General features: G+C 46.0%; 1 protein-coding gene across 7 annotated transcripts in view; it reads left to right on the top strand.

Annotated features, from left to right (window-relative positions):
* The window catches only part of iqsec1b (IQ motif and Sec7 domain ArfGEF 1b), a 208,261-nt gene extending 190,051 nt beyond the window's left edge, over positions 1-18,210 (top strand). For 6 of the 7 annotated variants that reach the window (XM_056438397.1, XM_056438398.1, XM_056438399.1 and 3 more), the window contains 12 exons: positions 715-1,976; positions 2,493-2,654; positions 3,628-3,750; positions 6,413-6,579; positions 7,019-7,158; positions 7,876-7,905; positions 8,052-8,177; positions 8,280-8,379; positions 9,667-9,828; positions 9,962-10,126; positions 12,242-12,291; positions 13,907-18,210. In XM_056438397.1, the coding sequence (XP_056294372.1) occupies positions 715-1,976; positions 2,493-2,654; positions 3,628-3,750; positions 6,413-6,579; positions 7,019-7,158; positions 7,876-7,905; positions 8,052-8,177; positions 8,280-8,379; positions 9,667-9,828; positions 9,962-10,126; positions 12,242-12,291; positions 13,907-14,419 (3,000 nt within the window). In that variant the 3' untranslated portion in view covers positions 14,420-18,210. The remainder of the gene's footprint in view (positions 1-714; positions 1,977-2,492; positions 2,655-3,627; positions 3,751-6,412; positions 6,580-7,018; positions 7,159-7,875; positions 7,906-8,051; positions 8,178-8,279; positions 8,380-9,666; positions 9,829-9,961; positions 10,127-12,241; positions 12,292-13,906) is intronic. The other variant, XM_056438404.1, reaches the window with a different exon arrangement.
* Positions 18,211-19,732: the final 1,522 nt, after the last annotated feature.

Below are 19,732 nucleotides of genomic sequence, written 5' to 3' on the forward strand. Positions count from 1 at the left end.
AGTGCAGCACACACTGTTAATCAAATTCATATTTTAGTCCTCAGTCTTGATTACATCTTAATTTGTGGCCTCTTTTTGGTCATGTTTTGAATGTCCAACAGCCCTTAACTATAATCATGTTTTCTTTCGGAGAGCAATCCCTCGTCATTATTGGGGCCATTACCAGTTCATCCACCAAACTGGATTCCCATCACAATTCAACATTATCCATCTTCCCCCGGGAGTCTATATGGGTCTAATACAACTTCCAGCCCTTTTTAAATGCCATCCTCGCTCGCTTTTCTCGATTATTTTTAAGGCGGGGCAAAAGCAGACAGGACAGCAGCACCATTCTTCATTCTGTCTCATGCATGTCTCCTTCGATAAGTCTTACTTTTGCATCTTGGTGAAAACAGCTTTTGTTCCAGAGTACATTTTCAAGATGAAGAGTGACACACCAAACGTCACATAGCTTTTGTCTCACAAACATACTTGACAAATTAACCCTAAATTAAGGTCAATTAACAACAAAAATATACTGGGTGAAATACAGCACCCCTCAGAATACTGTATGCATTCATCATTCCTGTTTTCAACGAGGATCACTATCACCCGTTGTCCCATTACATCTGAAAGGTTTGACTGCCATTACAACGCAAATCAGGGAATATCTAGGCTGTCCCCAGTTGTTTCTCAGATGCATTTGTGACAGCAAATCTTCTTCTCGACCTGCAGGTGGAGATGCTAGAGCGTAAATATGGTGGCCGTTTCATAACCCGGCATGCAGCCCGCACCATCCAGACAGCCTTCCGCCAGTACCAGATGAACAAGAACTTTGAGCGTCTCAGAAGTTCTATGTCTGAGAACCGTATGTCCAGGCGGATCGTCCTATCCAATATGAGAATGCAGTTTTCCTTTGAAGGACCTGAAAAAGTCCACAGCTCCTACTTCGAGGGAAAGCAGGTCTCACTAACTGATGACGGCACCAAAATGGGTGCCCTCGTGCAGTCGGAGCACGGCGGGGAGATGGGCCTGCAGGCCAAGACCCCCACCACGCAGAGCGACTTCACAGACGCTATCACAGAACTAGAAGATGCCTTCTCCAGGCAGGTCAAATCTCTAGCTGAGTCCATCGACGATGCGCTAAACTGTCGCGGTCAGCATGGTGACGACAACCAGTCGGAGCCGGGGAGAAGCCACCACGACATGGACAGGGAGGTCAGCTGCCAGGTGAAACCCGCCCACGGGGCTTCGGAACACCGCAAACTGGATGAGATGACGGCGTCTTACAGTGACGTTACCCTTTACATCGATGAAGAAGAACTGTCGCCACCACTGCCCCCGTCTCAATCTGTGGACCGCACCTCCAGCACCGAATCTGACTTGCGTCAGCGTTCCCTCAACTCTTCCCAGGACTACTGGTCACTGGCTCATAAGGATGAAAAGGGGGACACGGACACCAGCTGCCGAAGTACACCATCTCTGGAGTACCAAGAGCAGCGCTTGCGAGTGGACCACCTCCCCTTACTGACCATTGAGCCTCCGAGCGACAGCTCGGTGGAGCTCAGTGATCGCTCTGACCGCAGCTCCTCGAAGAGACCGAACGCCTCCGACCGGACTCTCGGCAAACAGCAGAACAGCCCCAAGCACATCGGCCACAGTCTGCCCCCCCGAGGGCCTTCCAGAGACGAGGACGCCCCGCGCCATCGGCCGCGGCAACTGGAGGCCCACCTGGCCATCAACGGCACCGCCAACCGGCAGAGCAAGTCGGAGTCCGATTACTCCGACGGCGACAACGACAGCATCAACAGCACGTCCAACTCCAACGACACCATCAACTGCAGCTCCGAGTCCTCGTCCAGGGACAGCCTGAGGGAGCAGACGCTCAGCAAGCAGACGTACCACAAAGAGACTCGCAACAGCTGGGACTCGCCTGCGTTCAGTAACGACCTCATTCGCAAGAGGCACTACCGCATCGGCCTCAATCTCTTCAACAAGTATGTACATTTTGCCACACGAGATGCGCTATGAGACGACTCAACGTATCCGATTCCAACACAATCCCGTACATTGCTTGCGTCTTTACATTAAGACCAAATGTCTGACAGAAATTAGATCCAGTATCGTCCTTTCATTTTAGAACTCCTAATGTTGATTACTTAAGGTGCAAACAAGCCTGGGATTCGTTCTGCTTCATGCAGAGTGCTTTATCTTAGCCTCTTTAATTCTATTTAATCATAGATGATTGTGGCTTTGGTTTCTTTTCCAGAGCTAGCCATTAAGTTCCTTTTTCAACATTTGTGATGAACACTGCAGAGAAAAAGTATCTCCCCCCCCCCCCCCCTCTCAGCCTTTATCCCGTTCCACCACCCTCCCTCCTTGCCTCTCTAAATCGTGTCCCTCATCTGACACACATTTGGCCAGGGGCAGAAGTGCAGTGGGATAATCACAGATCTTGGATTGTGTCCTATTTCTCTTTATCTCTATCTCTCCACCCTCTCCCATGTCCCCAGGAAACCAGAAAAAGGCATCCAGTATCTGATAGAGCGAAACTTTGTTCCGGACACTCCAGTGGGTGTGGCCCACTTCCTGCTCCAGAGGAAAGGCTTGAGTCGGCAGATGATCGGCGAGTTCTTGGGCAACAGACAGAAACAATTCAACCGAGATGTCCTCGAGTGAGTTTGCGGCGAGAACCGTCTTTGTACTTTTTGACGACCTTGTTACGTGCAGAAAGATCTTCTTTTTTTTTTCTTAACCCTGAAATTCTCAAAACACTTGCTTTTGATTTGACTTTGTAAACGACTCATAACAATATAACTTTTGCTAATTTTTATGTCGTTTGGTAAGGGAATGACTTCCATTCAAGATGGCCGCCAAACGAACCCCATTAGTTGACCATGATGACATGAATACATCTTAGCTAGAAACCATTAGGGTTCTAAAAAAAACAGGGCGAGTCTTAAAACACACTCCAGCAGCTCTATTAGAGCCGATTGAGATTCAGCGGAGGATGAGGCCTGGAAAGGTCCATCAGTGTCAGTTTGACAAGCATCTAAAAAATGCCTTCAGAAAATGTCTATAATTGTTCTCAGGAGTTTATGGATGCCAACACAAAGCTCCAAGGAGAGGGATTATTTAAATTACATTCGCTTATCTGGTTTCCAGAAATAGGACTCCAAAACAATGCTAATATTGCTTCCTGTCTACTGTGTGTGTAAATGGCAGACTGTTTGATAACTTGTTACCCATAACAAGGTGATAATGTGTCAGATGGCTGTGGTGCGCATGTTGTGGAAATTAGTATCACTGCTTTAAGTAAAAGCAATAAAGTATAATCAATATTTATTTTAAAGTTAGAATTGTACAAAATAAAAAATGTAATTGAGAAAACGTACTAAACCTCTTTAGTGTACAATGAATTGTCATTGAGCTGAAACGAGGCTGTTTTCTAACAAGCAGCAGTTGTAATTATTTCTTATTTAATGAAAATTAGCAAATAACTGTAGCCGTCTGTAGCTAATGGACGCAGTTCCACTCATTAAACGCGGTTATACAGTGCTGAATCCCAGGCAGACTACTTAAAGAACCAAGTTATTCCTATTTAGAAAAAGACTGACCTTTGCCACTTCCTGCTTTTTTTTCCACCAGCTGTGTGGTGGATGAAATGGACTTCTCGGCTATGGAGCTGGACGAAGCACTCAGGAAATTCCAGGCACACATCAGAGTGCAAGGAGAAGCACAGAAGGTGGAGCGACTCATAGAGGCCTATAGGTGAGAAACACAGGAGACACAACGTATGGTTTCATCACTCAAACCAGGTTGCGCACCATGTCACATGTCCAACTATAGGCTGCGTGTAAATGACAGCCACCCAAAAGTAAAGCCCATACATCTTGATCGCCCCCTGGTGGCTTGTTGTAGTGTAGACCATAAACCTCGCCCCCTCCATGTAAGTGAATGGGACATGGGCAAAACGAAAGTATAAGTGATAAGTTTGGTTTTATTACCTTCGCATTGAAAATGCGGAAGGTTATGTTTTGATCGCCGTGTATTTATTTATTTATTTGTATGCGTGTTCCTCGCATAACACAAAAAGTTTTAAACCGAATCGCATGAAATTTGGTGGGATGATTGGTTATTATCCGGGCACCATTTGATTCGATTTTGGGATAAATCGGGTCCAAGGTCAATTTCTATCCAATTGGCATGCAACTAATGCCAAAATGTTCATAATTCAATGCCCAATCTTGTGATATGCGAAGGTATGCGCTCTACCGAGTGCCCATTCTAGTTTTGTTATGTTATGCTATAAAAAGAGGATGTGACGTCAATGACTGACAGATGAAGTCGCATACAACTTCCTGTGTTTTCATATCGGTGTCAGCAGACATGCAGAGGACGTTCCCGAAACAAGCATCACAAGTCTGTGTTATAGAACATGCATCAATTTGATCATAAATGTGGAAAACTTTCTTCAGCCAACGTCATCAAAAATACGCATGCCCATGTGACACATTTTGCCCAAGCCATCCGGACAAGTGAGCAAGCTTTAATAATTGAATTAAAACTGTTACCAGCATCAATATTTGTGGTTGTTCCAACAGCCGTTCCAAGTTTGACATCATTACGACAGGATAACGACCGTTTTAAATCGTCCGGTGATTCAGTTGAACGAGTGATCGTGTTATCTGGTGACTTTCAGCCGAATGCGTCCTTGGTTGCTCTTGGTAACGCACTTAAAATAGATATTGCTTACATTTCATGGTGGGAGTTTTTCCAGTTCAAATGCAATGCATCATAACACATCCGCCAAATGAATACAGAAGCGCAAGATGGCAGTTGTCGTATGCGGGAACTTTTGAGTCCATGCTCTATATACAGTAAATGTTCTAAACACCATTGTCCCCTCTAAAATAGAGGAAGACACCAGAAGTCGTCGTCTTTAACTCTCGGGCACAAAAGCATCCCTGCAAAGTCATTTGAAATCCAGACTCTTCCAAATCATTGCAGAAAGTAATTTGAGGAAATTAGTTCAGAAAGTTGAACAGAACCTCCCTCAGGTCTGCTAATGGATGTTGTTTGGCACTCATTTATTTTATCTGAACCTCAGGTACAAAAGGTCTCTCATCCCCACAGAGAATCAGCGTCCATCAGCACTGAGCAAGGACATTTCGGCCTCAGTAAACACGGCTGTTACTGTTGCATTGTGGAGATAACGATAACTGATCATGTGGCGCTCTCCCTCCGGCGGCCCGGTCCAGATATGATCACGGACTCACTTTATGGTGACTTATAAAGCCGTTGAGCGGTCGGCTGGTGGCTGCAGGCCGTCTCGACAGTCCTCAGTGGGACTGGATCCTCCTGCTTTAGACTCGAGATACAGTAGTGAAATGTACGTGATCACAGCTCGGATAGTAGAGCGCTCAATATCGTTAGCAATGTTGATATCTCCACTAATGACTGCAACTAACGGGTGGTTATGGATTTATTTTTTGCGTTTTCATGCTTTGCAGATGTTGGAACTGTGTCCAAATTAAATTTGAGTTTTCCCCGCAGTGTGAAATAAATGTTAAACTATGATGATAGATAATATGTGCATGTGACGCTAACCGTTGGCGAAGCGGGCGCAATAACAAATGTGTCCACAGTGTGGAGGTCAAATTTGTCCTCGGTTGTGCCTTTTTTTCAGGATTGTCTCAAGGCTGTTGGAGTTCATTACCTTCGCATTGAAAATGCGGAAGGTTATGTTTTGATCGCCGTGTATTTATTTATTTATTTATTTGTATGCGTGTTATTCACTTAAGTAAAAAAGTATTAAACCGAATCGCATGAAATTTGGTGGGATGATTGGTTATTATCCGGGGACCATTTGATTAGATTTTGGGATCGATCGGGTCAAGGTCATGAAAAAGGTCAACATCTTCTTGAATTGCATGAAATTTGGTGGGATGATTGGTTATTATCCGGAGACCATTTGATTAGATTTTGGGATCGATCGGGTCAAAGGTCATGGTCAAGGTCATGAAAAGGTCAACATCTTCTTTTTACCATAGAGCGGTCAATTTATATCCAATTGGCATGCAACTAATGCCAAAATGTTCATAACTCAATGCCCACTCTTGTGATAATCGAAGGTATTCGCTCTACCGAGTGCCCATTCTAGTTAATTATGACATGCTTTACGTCTGACCTAAGTTGAAGTAGTTTTCCTATTTTTGAACAGTGAACATGCACATTTTTGAAAAGCATTGTATTGCATAACTACATCTGCCAGTGGGCCTAATAATATGAACATCCCACTCTTGGAGAGGCTCGGTGTTCTCTGCAACAATGTAAAATAAAATTTTGACCAAATATGTGCGCCATTAAAAACAAATCAGATTTCTTGGCAAGAGTACAATTTAAAAAGTTTGGTTCAACATCCTCTCCACAGCCAACGCTACTGCATCTGCAACCCCGGCGTGGTGCGGCAGTTCAGGAACCCCGACACCATCTTCATCCTGGCCTTCGCCATCATCCTCCTCAACACGGACATGTACAGCCCCAACGTCAAGCTGGAGAAGAAGATGAAGCTGGAGGACTTTGTCAAGAATCTTCGAGGTATTTCGTCCGGCTTCCTGTCACCAAAGCACTATTATCTTTAGACGCCGCGTAAATATTCACTTCAAATGGAGTTTTGTGCATGCGTTTTGCCTTGATTAATGGCCGTGTCGATACGATATTTTTTTGGGAAGTATAGTTCAAGAGAGCTCTGCTTGTTAGGCAAATCTCTTTTTAGTTGCCCTCAACAGATTTCCAGGGTATTAGCGGGGGCTTTAAGGCATGGCTAACTCATTATTCTGCCTACTGGGCTAGTCAGTAATTAAGGAACAGTATGAAGTGGACTAATGTTTGCCTTCAGAGAGCTCGAAGGACATTTCCGTCCACACAGAGAAATGTAGGTACATTCAGGGGTTCATCAACTCCTACACATTGAGTTAGTAATTAATCATAATTAATCTATCTCTCTCTCTTTTCCTTTTCTCTCTTCCTCTCACAGGAGTGGACGACGGGGAAGACATCCCCCGAGAGATGCTGGTGGGGATTTATGAGCGGATCCGCAAGCGGGAGCTCAAGACCAACGAAGACCACGTGTCGCAGGTTCAGAAAGTGGAAAAACTCATCGTAGGAAAGAAGCCGGTGAGTTTGAGCTTGCCCTCAGGGGCGCACAGCGTGACCGCTTTCATCTCGCCCTCCATTCAGGAGGCTGAATGTAACGGTGCCAAATTACCCAATGTACCCTCTGGGCTGTCAGAGAGAGGAGGTGGCTTTCTTCACGGCCCGCCGTTCTTAAAAAAGGGAAAAAAGGGAAAAGAAATGAAGGAGCGTTCCTTACCTGAACCTGCTCTCTTCGCTGTGTGACTCATCGATTCTTCGGGCCCCGGAGCCCTTCATGCTGAATGACTGTAATGCGTCTTTTGACCTGAGAGCCAGCCAAGGAAAGTACCACCTGTCAAGCTCTCCGTAATAATATATAAGATAAACAGCCTGGTGCCATATCATCATGAAGGTGTTTGGACTCGAAACCCCCGCCCTTCCACTCCTTCCATTCATGCCCTTTTCATCAAAACAACTCCACTCTCAGCAGAAGTCCAAGGGACCTTGGCGCCGTCGCGGTCATAAAGCGTGACGCACATTGGAAACACGGCACACGGCACTAACAGATGGATTGGGAGGAACGTGTAGATAGTTTGTTCCGCCATCCGTAAAACGAGTTTCCACATTTCTGAATTTGGCCCATTTTTCTTTTCTTTTCTTCGATTTGTCGTAAATTTCAAAGTCCCCCCCCCCCCCCCCCCCGTATCCTGTTCACCGATCCCTGTAAAATGACTCTTGTATGTATTTCTCCCTCCACAGATCGGCTCGCTACACCATGGTCTGGGCTGTGTGAGTATTACTCTTTCTGTCATCTGAACCTTTGGGGTCGAGTGGAAACATTTGTATAAAAAATTATTTTAAAAGCCTTTCTAGAACAGGTTGTGGAATGTCTCTAAGTGTTGATTCTCGGTAATGAGGCCGTATCGTTTGCACAGGTGCTCTCTTTACCCCACCGGAGACTGGTCTGCTACTGCAGACTTTTTGAAGTGCCCGACCCCAACAAACCTCAAAAGTTGGGCCTCCACCAAAGGGAGATCTTCCTCTTTAACGACCTGCTGGTGGTAAGGCAGACATTAGTCTTCCGGGCACACTGAGAACGCACTCTGGCATTCACTGAAAGAGTCTAAACCACAGTGTACGTCGTGTTTTCTCTTTCTGGATAGGTCACCAAAATTTTACAAAAGAAGAAGAACTCTGTGACGTACAGCTTTCGGCAGTCCTTCTCGCTTTACGGCATGCAAGTGCTGCTCTTTGAGAACCAGTGTAAGTGCCCTGTTGGCTTTCTCGTACGTCGTCTCCGAAGTATGCTTTAAACAAACTAATTTGTTCTGGAACTTAGCGTTTTTTTCCCCCTGAAGGGTTATTTGGGAGTTTTTCCTGATCCGATTTGAGGTTTTGGGGCAGGGATGTCTATGTGTACAGATTGTAAAGCACTCCGAGACAAATTTGTAATTTGTGAAATTGGGCTATACAAATAAACTGAATTGAATTGAATTGAAAGGCAAAAAATATGTACGGTGGTTCAGAAGGGGCCACACCCCAGAGCAGTTTGGACTCTGATGTCAAAAAACTTACAGCAAGAGGAGGTTTCAGACAATTACAATTAATTAGTTTGAAGCACCTGAAAACTGCAGTTAGTTTGTAATATTTATCGTGGAAAAAACCATCGGACAGATAATCTATTTTAAAAAATGAGGTTCCTCTGCTTCCTTTTAGTGCTCCGAATGGAATTTGTAACCAATCAGAGACGAGGAGTCTCTGATTGCATTGCATATTTTTTTGCCTCAAATATTTAGCTGTAAAAGCAAAAAGTTCACCATTTTGACCACTTTCTACAGTTACTAAAATCCATCATCCATTATCCATCCATACCGCGTATCCTCATTAGGGTCGGGGGGCGCTGGAGCCGATCCCAGCTGTCATTGGCCGAAGGCAGGGTTCACCCTGGACAGGTCGCCAGTCCATCTCAGGGCACACATAGAGACAGACAACCATTCACGCTCACATCCACACCTACGGGCAATTTAGAGATCAATTAACCTGAGCTGCATGTCTTTGGACTGTGGGAGGAAGCCGGAGAACGCTGCCACGGGGACAACATGCAAACTCCACACAGAAGGACCGCCCCGACCGGGAATTGAACCCACGGCACTCTTGCTGTGAGGCGACAGTGCTAGCCACTACACCACCGTGCAGCCCCAATTACTAAAATATGTTTCTAAAACATTTCAGACAAGAAATGATTTATGATTCATATTTGACTAATGGCGCCTATAGTTCAATAGTTTGATCGAAGTTCAGAGATCCGTGAGCAGTGATTGGCAGCTGACTTCTCGTCCCCAATTGGTTGTTTCACGGTGAAATCTTGCAAATGCCATTAGGAGCCCTCAAAGGAGGGGATTTTGTCAGAGATTATCTGTCTCGTGTGCTACTGTGAGATTTGACCAACTGCAGCTTTAATGGTTACAGAAGTGTAGACCTCCTCCCCCCTGGTGGTCCATCTATTTTGTGTGAACTCAGGTTACAGTGTTGATTTTGTCGCCCCTTCAGATTATCCCAATGGAGTCCGTCTGACCTCAGCCATTACCGGAGCTGACATCAAAGTCCTCATAAACTTCAACGCGCCCAATCCTCAGGACCGCAAAAAGTTCACTGACGATTTGCGAGAATCTATCGCTGAGATCCAAGAGATGGAGAAGTACCGGATAGAATGTGAGCACGTCTTTCTCCACACATCTGTGCTCAACAATTATCCACCCTTCCACTGACAGACTGTGGCCAGTTTAAATGTAAATACAGCAGAGAGATGTCTGGGTTGCTGTTGACCCTCCACATGTGTTTCCAGCTGAGCTGGAGAAGCAGAAGGGCGTGGTGAGGCCCAGCATGGCCCAGAAGAAGGAAACGGGCAACGGCAACCTGAGCCGAGGGAGCCTCGACGACAGCTACGCCACCGGCGAGGGTTTGAAGAGGAGCGCCCTCAGCAGCTCCCTACGTGACCTCTCGGATGCAGGTAAAAAAAAATGGCGGTTGCCATGGTAACATTATTTATCTCACATCTCATCCCCCTGCTAGACAAAAGCAGAGCGCCAAAAAGAAGCCGGCCCGCCGGCACGATTCTGCTCCACTCCTCGCCGCGGATAATTAATTTGGAAGAAGCCGAGCTGCTGCTCCCGTACGGTTTTGATTTGGCCCGAGCGCCAAAGCTGAACCCTCTGAGCCATGAAGCCAGTGAAGCCCGGAGCTAGAGATGGGTGTTTCACTAATGTGCCCAGGTGTAATTTACTGGAGGCCGTCGAGGCAGCGCTATGTAGGTCACCGTAATAAATGTGAGCGTCCAAAGCGGTACGAGGAATTAATGTTGTGCGCTTCATTCGGGCAGGCCGTGGATTGTCGCCCCGACACAGACACTCTCTCAGTGACCGAAGCACAGGGTTCCGACTAGCGGGGCAGTGGTCATGGCTTAGAAATGAAACGCAACATGTTTGAGTGGAGGTCAACCAGAGGCCTACATTTCCTCTCGGAGCTGTTTGTGCATCACCCCGTCTCCAAGTTTAGAGTTCACGTAAGAAGTGACTTGTATTAACGCTTTTTGCGAGGCACTTAAAGGGAAACTCTACCACCTCTGCAGGTTCATGTAAAGTCAGTTTGCCAGTCATCTGGAATGCAAGTAGTTGCATAATGTTTTCTGTGGCTCTGGAAGAGCTTTGTCAAGTCTAGGAAAATATGCTTGTTTCCATGCCTATTTTTAATTATCACACTCGGAAATCTTCATGAAACGGACAAATTCAATGAAAGATGTTTTTACACTCACTCAAAGTGTTTTTTGCCTGTGTCAAAAAAAGGGATGATTTGCTGAATGGATTATGGCAGGGTGGGGGCAAACCTTTTTTATTATTATTATTGTGGGCCACAATCAGAAAGAAGTCACGGGTCAAACAATAATGAATGTGTCGTTTTCAGTTTCCAATTAGACAGCAAGAAAATATGTGTTTCTAGACAAAAAACACGCATGTGCCATAGAAAATGTATTCTCTATCAAAATAACTACGCATCACGACAAAACCGTACGACATTACTGTAGTTTGTTGGTGTGCCCACTTATTCCAAAAGGTATTTTTCTAGCCCAATGCTCTTAAATGTAACTTAATGCAATACTTTTAGACTGTTATACAGAGCATATACAGTCCACTTAAAATATTGCCTAATATTGGTTTCTGTTTATGGCCTAAAGGGTCTTAAAAGATTATGATGAAAATGTAAGATGTAAATCTGAAAGTCTAATATTTGGATTGAACAGGCATGTTGGTTTCTGTTCATGGCCTCAGGGCCGTCTTAAAGAGATATTCCCATCCCGAAGAACGCTTGTCTTCAGCATTTCACACGGCCAACCTCATCCCACAGAACCACCAATTAAAGCACATTCCTGAAGAACTCTCTCCATTCTTCTCTCGTAGATAGTTAGAAGGCCAAACCTTCGTCTTCGTCTTCGTCTTCTTCTTCTTCTGTTCACTGGTGTATTACAGCCATGCGTGGAGTGTAACACCAACTTCTGGCCAAACTGCACCGTAGCCGAGTCAATTGGCTCCAGAACCAGTTTTATAGAATCGGCCTGATTTGGAAATGGGAGGCGTGAAGTTTGAAAAGAGTGACCATTTACTAGGTTGGGAGTGTCTAATACATTTTTTTTTTTTAATTGCAAATGTAGGACAGTGTATTTTGTGACATATTCTCTGGAATCAAATTAATATCTCGCTGCTTTGATTTTGCCCATTACATTTTGATGTGTCCCTTGCGAGTCTTTCAAGTGAACAGGGTTGAAATGCTAAACTGCCGGAGTATCCCGGTAACGCTGGCAGATTGCACTTGTTTTGCTAATGGGAAGTGTCTCCTACCAGCTGTGTAGTCACTGAGTAAAACCTTGTTGTGGAGTAGCAGTGCCTCGCTTCCTCCCTCCTCCCTCTAGTCCTTATTCGCCTCTCTCCGCTGCGCGCGTAGCCGTGTGCCACAGTCGCCACCTCAGGGTGCTAGTGCCCCGCCCCCGCCGCCGCAGCCAGAAGGGATGTGTGCACCATCACGTGTTAACCCCCCGGCGTGTCTAATCTGTCATGTTGCATGTTCTGGGCAGGCAAGCGTGGGAGACGCAGCAGTGCGGGATCACTAGACAGCAATATGGAAGTAAGTAGGACGCGACTGACGCCCAGCTGACTTTGTGTTGTTCACGCCGAACGCGCAAGCGCTCTGTTTATTTTGTTGTTTGTTTTCTTTGTAGTTTGAGTTTAGTTTTTTTCCCACCGTTTTCGGTGGTGTCTTTGTGGTGAGCGCCTTTGGCCACTGTGCATGCACCGGGCCCGACCCGCGTTCACCCTGGATGTGCACGACACGACTAACACCACCCCCGACTCTCACGAGGGCGACCCTGTGTCGATTGGTAGACTCCCACCTGTGAGTCATCCCCTCGTGTAAGCGGGGTTAGAGTTCCAACCATTTCCATTTCTCTTCTTTTAGCTTCTGTCAGTTCCAGCTGCTGCATGCTCACACAGTTTGAAGTGGCCCCTAACCTTGAACAGAAGGTCCTCCACCCCCCCCCCCCTTGCCTTTTTATTCATGTTCATAGCCAGCCGTGGACTGCAGTGAAGGAATCCTAGCATGAGGCACAGATGATACACAGTTAATATAAAGTCCCTCAAGCCGGTCAACCTTTGTGATCAGGGCCATGCGGCTCGCTGAATAAGCGAGATTTAATTGTTGTTTTGATTGAAGCAAAAACATTTTCAGTTCTCAAGTGCCAGTGTGGATGTGGCGCTTTTGCCAGAACTGGACCTTTTAAGGATAAGGCTCTCATTATTCCATTGTTTTCTCACCGTCGACAAAGAACAGACCGAAACCCCAAAAATGCATCTCTCGATACAAGCCACACACGGGACGCAACGCAAAGTTTGATGACACCAAGAATAGCTTTATAGAAAAGGGAAATCTCCTCGACGATGGTCTTGTTAATTTAATCAAAATGAGGCATTGGTATTAAAACAGTTCAAAGTTCCTCAGTAACTTTCAAGTAAGAATGGATCATCACTCAACCCTCTCTTTTGGATCCACTGAGTCATCGGTGATATCGATGAGGTGAGGTCCCTGCCATGGGGGCCCGAATATTAATATAATAAGCGACATGCCGTTCGCCCGGCTGCTGTCTGGCAAACGATGCGTCCGCTGCCGCTCCACCAGAATGCACGGCAGCTTCTTTCCTCGACTCATCCTCCGTTCTCCAGCACAGGAACAGTGTTGAGCGGCGATAAAAGAACCTCGAACGTTTTACAGTTTTTGTTTGCATGTTGTGCATGGCTCCGAAGGATTGGCTTTCATTTCTTTCACGTAAACTTTTGTTTTTGAGTGTGTATCTTTGTTATTCTGTGTCACCGTTCCATTTTCAAAGAAATCCTCTGAAGTGGGGTTTTTTTTTGTTCGTCTTGCTGAGAATTTCGAATTTCGAAACATCAAACCACATCGGTTGACTCGGTAGTGACCTCCAACTTGACAGTTGAAAAACGGTACTGCATACAAATGTGTGTCCTGTATCCAGGCTGTAGCTTCGGATCGCTCGATAAACACTTCAAAAGAGGGGTCTGTAACCTTGGGAAGCAGATGTATTAGTGACGGTAACTTGAAGCAACGGGGTGACAAATATCTGTTTTAGACCTTAAATAATTGGCGAAATTAGAATCTGCAGCAAGTATACCTTCACTCATATTTGCCCTGTTTCTCTGCTGAGATCTGACCGTCCTCTCTCCTGCAGGGGTCCATCATTAGCAGCCCCCACATGCGCCGGAGGACCCCCTCGGCCCGAGACTGCCCGTCCCGCCACAGCGGCCAGTCGCTGCCCAACTGCTCCTCGCTGCTCGGAACGCTGTTCGGCACCCGGCGGGTGAAGTCCCCCAGCCCCACCCCACAGGCGCTGCACCCCACCCTCATCTCTCACACCCCTCACCCCGCCAACCTGCACCACACGGCCCGGTCGGAGACTGACGCGCCGGCCTCCGCCCACCACGGCCAGTTCTGCCCCGTGACCCAGAACCCCCCGCCTTACCACCACCACCACCACTACCACCCGCCGGCCCACCTGCAGCACCCGCCGCACCAGTACCACCCGCCGGCGTCTCACGGCCAGCAGCCGGCCTACCCGCCCCACGGCCACGGGGGTCATCCGCCGCACCCCGCCCACGGGCCCCACCACCACGGCCCGCCGCCGCCCTCTCAGGCTCCCAGCAGCACCAAGCCCAAACACAGCGGCATCAGCACGGTGGTCTGATGTGTGCGCGGGGGGGGGGGGGGAAGGGCCTCTCTGACTGAACTTTTTTTAATCCGAGGCTCTCGCACTGTGCATCCGCCGGCCCGGGGATGTGAGGCCAGACGAGATCCTGTGCCTCCTTTTGGCGTTTCATTTTTATTTCATTCTTTTACGCTCGGGGCAGCGTATTCAATACAAACACATTTCCTCTGCGGTCGCTTCCTTTCGTTTCATCTCACAGGTCACGCCTGGCTGCCTCGAGGGCAGCGGACAACGACGCAAGAGCATGCACAAAGACCACAACTACTGTTTCTCCTCAGTAAAGTGAAGCGACACAAATATCTTGCCCACTGGTAATTTACAGAAGATTTAACCTAGTGTGTGGGGGAGTGGGGGGGGGGGACTGAACGGTCAGAGGCCGTAAGTAGCGTACCAGTATTTAATGTAGCGGTAGCTCACAGTGCACTGTGATATCTGTTGGCAGTGATACATGTGCCAATTATGGAAGCATTTACTAATTTAGTCACGGCAATTGCTTTGTGTATATTGTGCATAGTGTTTTGTAAAATGATAATTATCAACTGTTATTGTTATAGTTATTATTACAGAACAAAAGCCACGTCGATTATAACTCAGTATATTATACTGGCACAAAGGTGGCGTGTGTTACGGAACCGACCGGAGCTTTTGTGAGCGAGGCAGTGAGCGGGGACACCGCTGTGCACGGTTGCCTTTGAGCGAGGTCGAGGGCCGCTGCACACATTGCACGCCGCCGGCCTTTAAAATGCGGCGAATACAGAGTCTGCGCAAACCGCGTGCTCAGCGTCTCCCCTGCATGTGGAAGCTCTCAGCTGGCTGAGTAGTCCACTCTTCGGTTTCACGGAGCGGCCGAGCGCCGTCCGCTTACCCCCGTCCGTCTCGCGACTGCGTGGCAGAAAATCAATAATTATCAGCGTGCGATGGTCGAAGGCGCTCGCGACGCCTCGCTCTGCTCACCGCGAATGGCAGTTTTTACATCAATCCCCCTTCTGACATATTAGCGCGGGGTGGGGGGGGGGGGGGGGGGGCGAGAGCATATTTAGTGACGGACGGCACTCGTTCTACTCAGTTGATATCGATGGCAGAAGTTCGAGTCTCAATCTGGTTGAAGACTATGAGATGGATTTATTTACTTTTTTACTTGTATGTGCAATATGTATTCACTTTTTTGTGTCTCAGAGCTATTTCACTCCGGTGGTTGTTTTCCATTTCATTTGGTTCTGTCTTCTCTACCCTCCCCCGCCCCACAAAACCTTTGGTCATTTCTCCCCTCATGTTTCGGTCAAGTATCTACATGGACTCGGAGGGACTGGACCTTCCACGCTGATCAATAATTTTGCATGTGACGATGTCTTTCCAGGCTATTTCCTCACTGTCGTGTATTCCCGAACTATATCAGTGTTGCAGTCGACAGTTGTTTAAAAACGAGAAAGGAATTAATGGTAGAATAGTTTAGACTTGTTTGCGATTGCAAGCTAACGGAAGTCTACGACGTGTTTGTGTCACAACGGCGTCCGTGTTAGTTTCCTGATGCACGCCAATGGTTCGCCGGATCTGTGGCGTACAACAGCAGTTGAAGCTGTGGGGGGGGGGAGGTAGAGCGGGCGTGACACGAGACCGAGCCCCGTCACCTGGAAGTCAGAGCGGTGATGGGCAGAACGAATCGGAACTCGCTTTTCTCCGTAATTTAGCATCCGTGTCCATCAATGGCTCACACGCCGCTGTCCAGTGACATCCAGTAGATCAGTGAATACATCTATCGCCATGGTTTCAGGTTATCGAGGCACCAAGAGTTGTTAGACTCTGTAACTAATTTGATTCATCGATAAAGTGAACTGACCATTAAAATACGGAAGCAGAATGCGGACGTGCTATCAATTTCTTTTTTCTTGCCGTTATCTCGATATCGCCAGTTAATTGTTTTTGTAATGTCGAGAAAACAAACTTTCCCCTATAGAGATAACAAGTTAATTATCCTTTTTAGATACAGTATTTTTATATTATATTTTCTTATTCACAGGCTTCTTTACGGTCTACGGTCAGCTCGTCATTGAGCGGTAGCGTCAGTTAGAGTGCGCTGGTTAAATCCATTGTTCTCCTTGTCTCTGATAAACATTAGAATCATTAGGAGGAAGCAACCTTTTTTTGTTTTCCCGAGATAACAAGTCGATTCTTCCGTGGAAAAGATAAAAAAAATTCTGGAGATAACGGCATTGAAGAAAAAAAAATGCTAGCTTTAAATGCATTTATAATGGATGAATGATTTGCTTTACACATCAATAATAAGCCATTCATAAGGACATCTTTTGGGTCCCCTTTAGCTGGTGTTAAAAACCTCCAGTAAATGTTATTATTGTCTAGTTCACATTACACGACGACCTTAGCCCTTACATTTAATTCCTATATTTATTTTTGAAACAAAATCAAAGGCAAATTGGAGTTTGCTCTGCGCGTGCGCATCGACGCTCAAGCGTTACGCGTGAACTGTTCTGTTTATCAACAGCTCATTCCTGATGTATGAAACTTTAGTGAAGTGTGATTCACCGTTATAAAGTAGTGAGCTACCACCTTAAAAACCCTTAATAAATGGGTGCCATGTTAGACAGTATTTGCCATGATCCAGAATGTATTCAGCCGGCTTTATGTACGGCTACCCTAAAACCTAACATTTGAGTTTGACTGTAAATCTATCAAAGATACGGCGTTTAATCCAGCATAGTTTAGGTTGCTATGGAGTCACAAAAGTGCCAATGCAGCATGGTCATTACATTTGAAATCCGCTTTGTACCTAAATAAAAGGTCCCAATAAAACAACTCCCACAGTTGACCGACCGCAAACTTCTGTCTCCAGAACAAAGTCTGATTACCGACCAGTTGTGATGACGTTTTGGTGCAATCGGCTACCAAGAGGAAACCTAGCTTCATTCCATATTGACCCCAGAATTACGCCCAATCGGTATGTTTTCAGTCACATCCCACCAGTTCCTTCAACCGGTCCAGATCCCGTGCGAGGTGCTTTGTCGCATGCCATTGATGCCTACCGTTTCTTTTCTTTCTCTCTCTTTGTTTTTGTGTGGTTCTATCGCGCGGTGGGCTTGACTCGCCCCTAAACTTTCAAGTAGCTTTGATTTCTCTGACCGATGCTTGTTTAATTTTTGAGAGATTTCTGACTCCTACTAGCGTGTCTTTTCATGTCAAGTTGTCATCTTACCCCCGGCATGCATTTCACCTCTCTATCTCCACTGTACAGTACAAAGACAAGGCGATATACTGCTGGGTGTAAATAGCAAATCCATCTTTGGTGGGTGGGGGGGGGGGGGCTGAGGTAAGTTGGTGAAGTGGCGACATTTTACGGGTGCGTGGGTAGCAAAAACCAATGAGAAGGACATATGTAAATAGCCTGTAAATAATGATAATTATTATTACTACTACTGCTCTGTGTCTGCAGTTCCATCAAAGGTGCATTCCTGCTCCCCTCTGATATTTACATAATCATCAACTGCTTTCTCTCTGCCTCTTGACCGGAACTGAATTATCGTAGGGATGTAGAGCCGGCTGTTACACGGTAAACGCGGCTTCCGGCTAATTTTTTCCGGAAACGCTCCTGTTCTCCCGCACTCACGGCCCACTTTTAGGAGGTCGAATGGAAGGGAGGAGTGCTCCTTATTTTATTACGCATTCTGTTTCTAAGTAGACAAAACCCTATCGATGTAAAACTAGTACTGTGACAATGTTGAGAAACGCAAAATAAAACAATATATTGTAAAACCTGAGCTGAGTGGTCCTTGTTTGTCAAAAGACTGCAATTTATTCGAGTGACTTGAATGTTGTTTTTTCTACCCACGATGGCTCAAGGCTTTTCTACTTAGAGGTGAGCCATGTGTATGTTTTCTAGCTTTAAAAGGTCAAATTTCCTGAATTTCTTTAGGACCCCACTCATAGAGGGTAAGTATCTGAAAGTGGTCCTGGAATCCTAGAACTGCATTTCCTGCATATGTAAGTCCTTCAGATTGAAGAAGACAGTGTGAGAACAATTGGATACAAAACAGGAAGTAGGCTCTCGAGAGGGATTTCTTTTTTTTTCCACAGGCAACTATCATGTTTTTCCAAAATGATATGCAAAAAATGTTTGTTTGTTTGTATGATCAGAGCACAATGCATATAGTGAAAAAGAACATCTCCCCAAAGTGAGTCTTCACCCAGACCTTTTCTCAGACGATAAAAATATCCCTGCATTTGGTTTACCGAGTGGTTACAGCACATGCCACATATACCCACAACACCCCGGGTTCCAATCCCGCCTTGTGTTGTTTTGCATGTAATCCCCCCCACTCTCCCACTTTTAAACTGTCCTCTGGCTGAAGGTCAAATGAAGGTAAAAATGCCAACAAAAAATAAATATATCATATACATATTATATTTGCACATTGTCAGAGACAACACTGAGAACATGACGTCTGTGGCTACGTCTCCTTGGTCTTACACAGTCAACATGCCTGACTGACTGGCTGGCTGGTTGGCTGCCCTGACTGTGGCAGGTGGTCAGAGTGACAGCTTCTCCTGTTAGCCTGTCCGGCCCTTGAGGTTGAAGCTAAAAATAGATCCTCCTGGCTTTTGAGGGGCCACGTCCTCGGTGTCAGCAGGACAACGTCATCATGCGGCTGGGAGGGGCCCCGAGCGCAGGGCTTCATTTCCTCTGCCGGCAGAGAATGGTTTTCGGGGCAACGTCCCCCGTTGCATTCTGTTAGACGTTGAAGCGTGCTACATTGGTAATGGGGATGTAGACCATATTCGATTTGATTTGTATTATTATTTATGATAATACATTTAGGTGTAATTAGTCAAATTAATTGTGGTCCCATCCTATTTAGTGTGACACAGCAATTCCAGTGAGCCAGCATGCACAACACCAAGGCCCTGGCCCACCTAAATGGAATTCATGTTCGGTGTTGTTAGGCGTTGACCCTGCTATGAAATGCCAACATTTCTCAACTGCACGTACGTGTAAGTCACCATGCGCACGTGTATGTGCCCTGAATATGTAGTATTGTATGTTCCATGTCATATTATGTTTTTTTTATGTTCGCTGCAGCAGAAACTGTCAACTCAGGATGAATAATAAATTAATCAACTGCCTAATACATATATCTATATATATATATAGATATATGTGAATGTATATATACATATATATATGTGTATGTGTATGTATATATGTATGTATGTGTATATGTATGTATATATATGTATGTACATATATGTATATATATGTGTATGTATATATATATATGTATG

This window comes from Pseudoliparis swirei, chromosome 18 (assembly GCF_029220125.1).
Source record: "Pseudoliparis swirei isolate HS2019 ecotype Mariana Trench chromosome 18, NWPU_hadal_v1, whole genome shotgun sequence".
Classification (NCBI taxonomy): domain Eukaryota; kingdom Metazoa; phylum Chordata; class Actinopteri; order Perciformes; family Liparidae; genus Pseudoliparis; species Pseudoliparis swirei.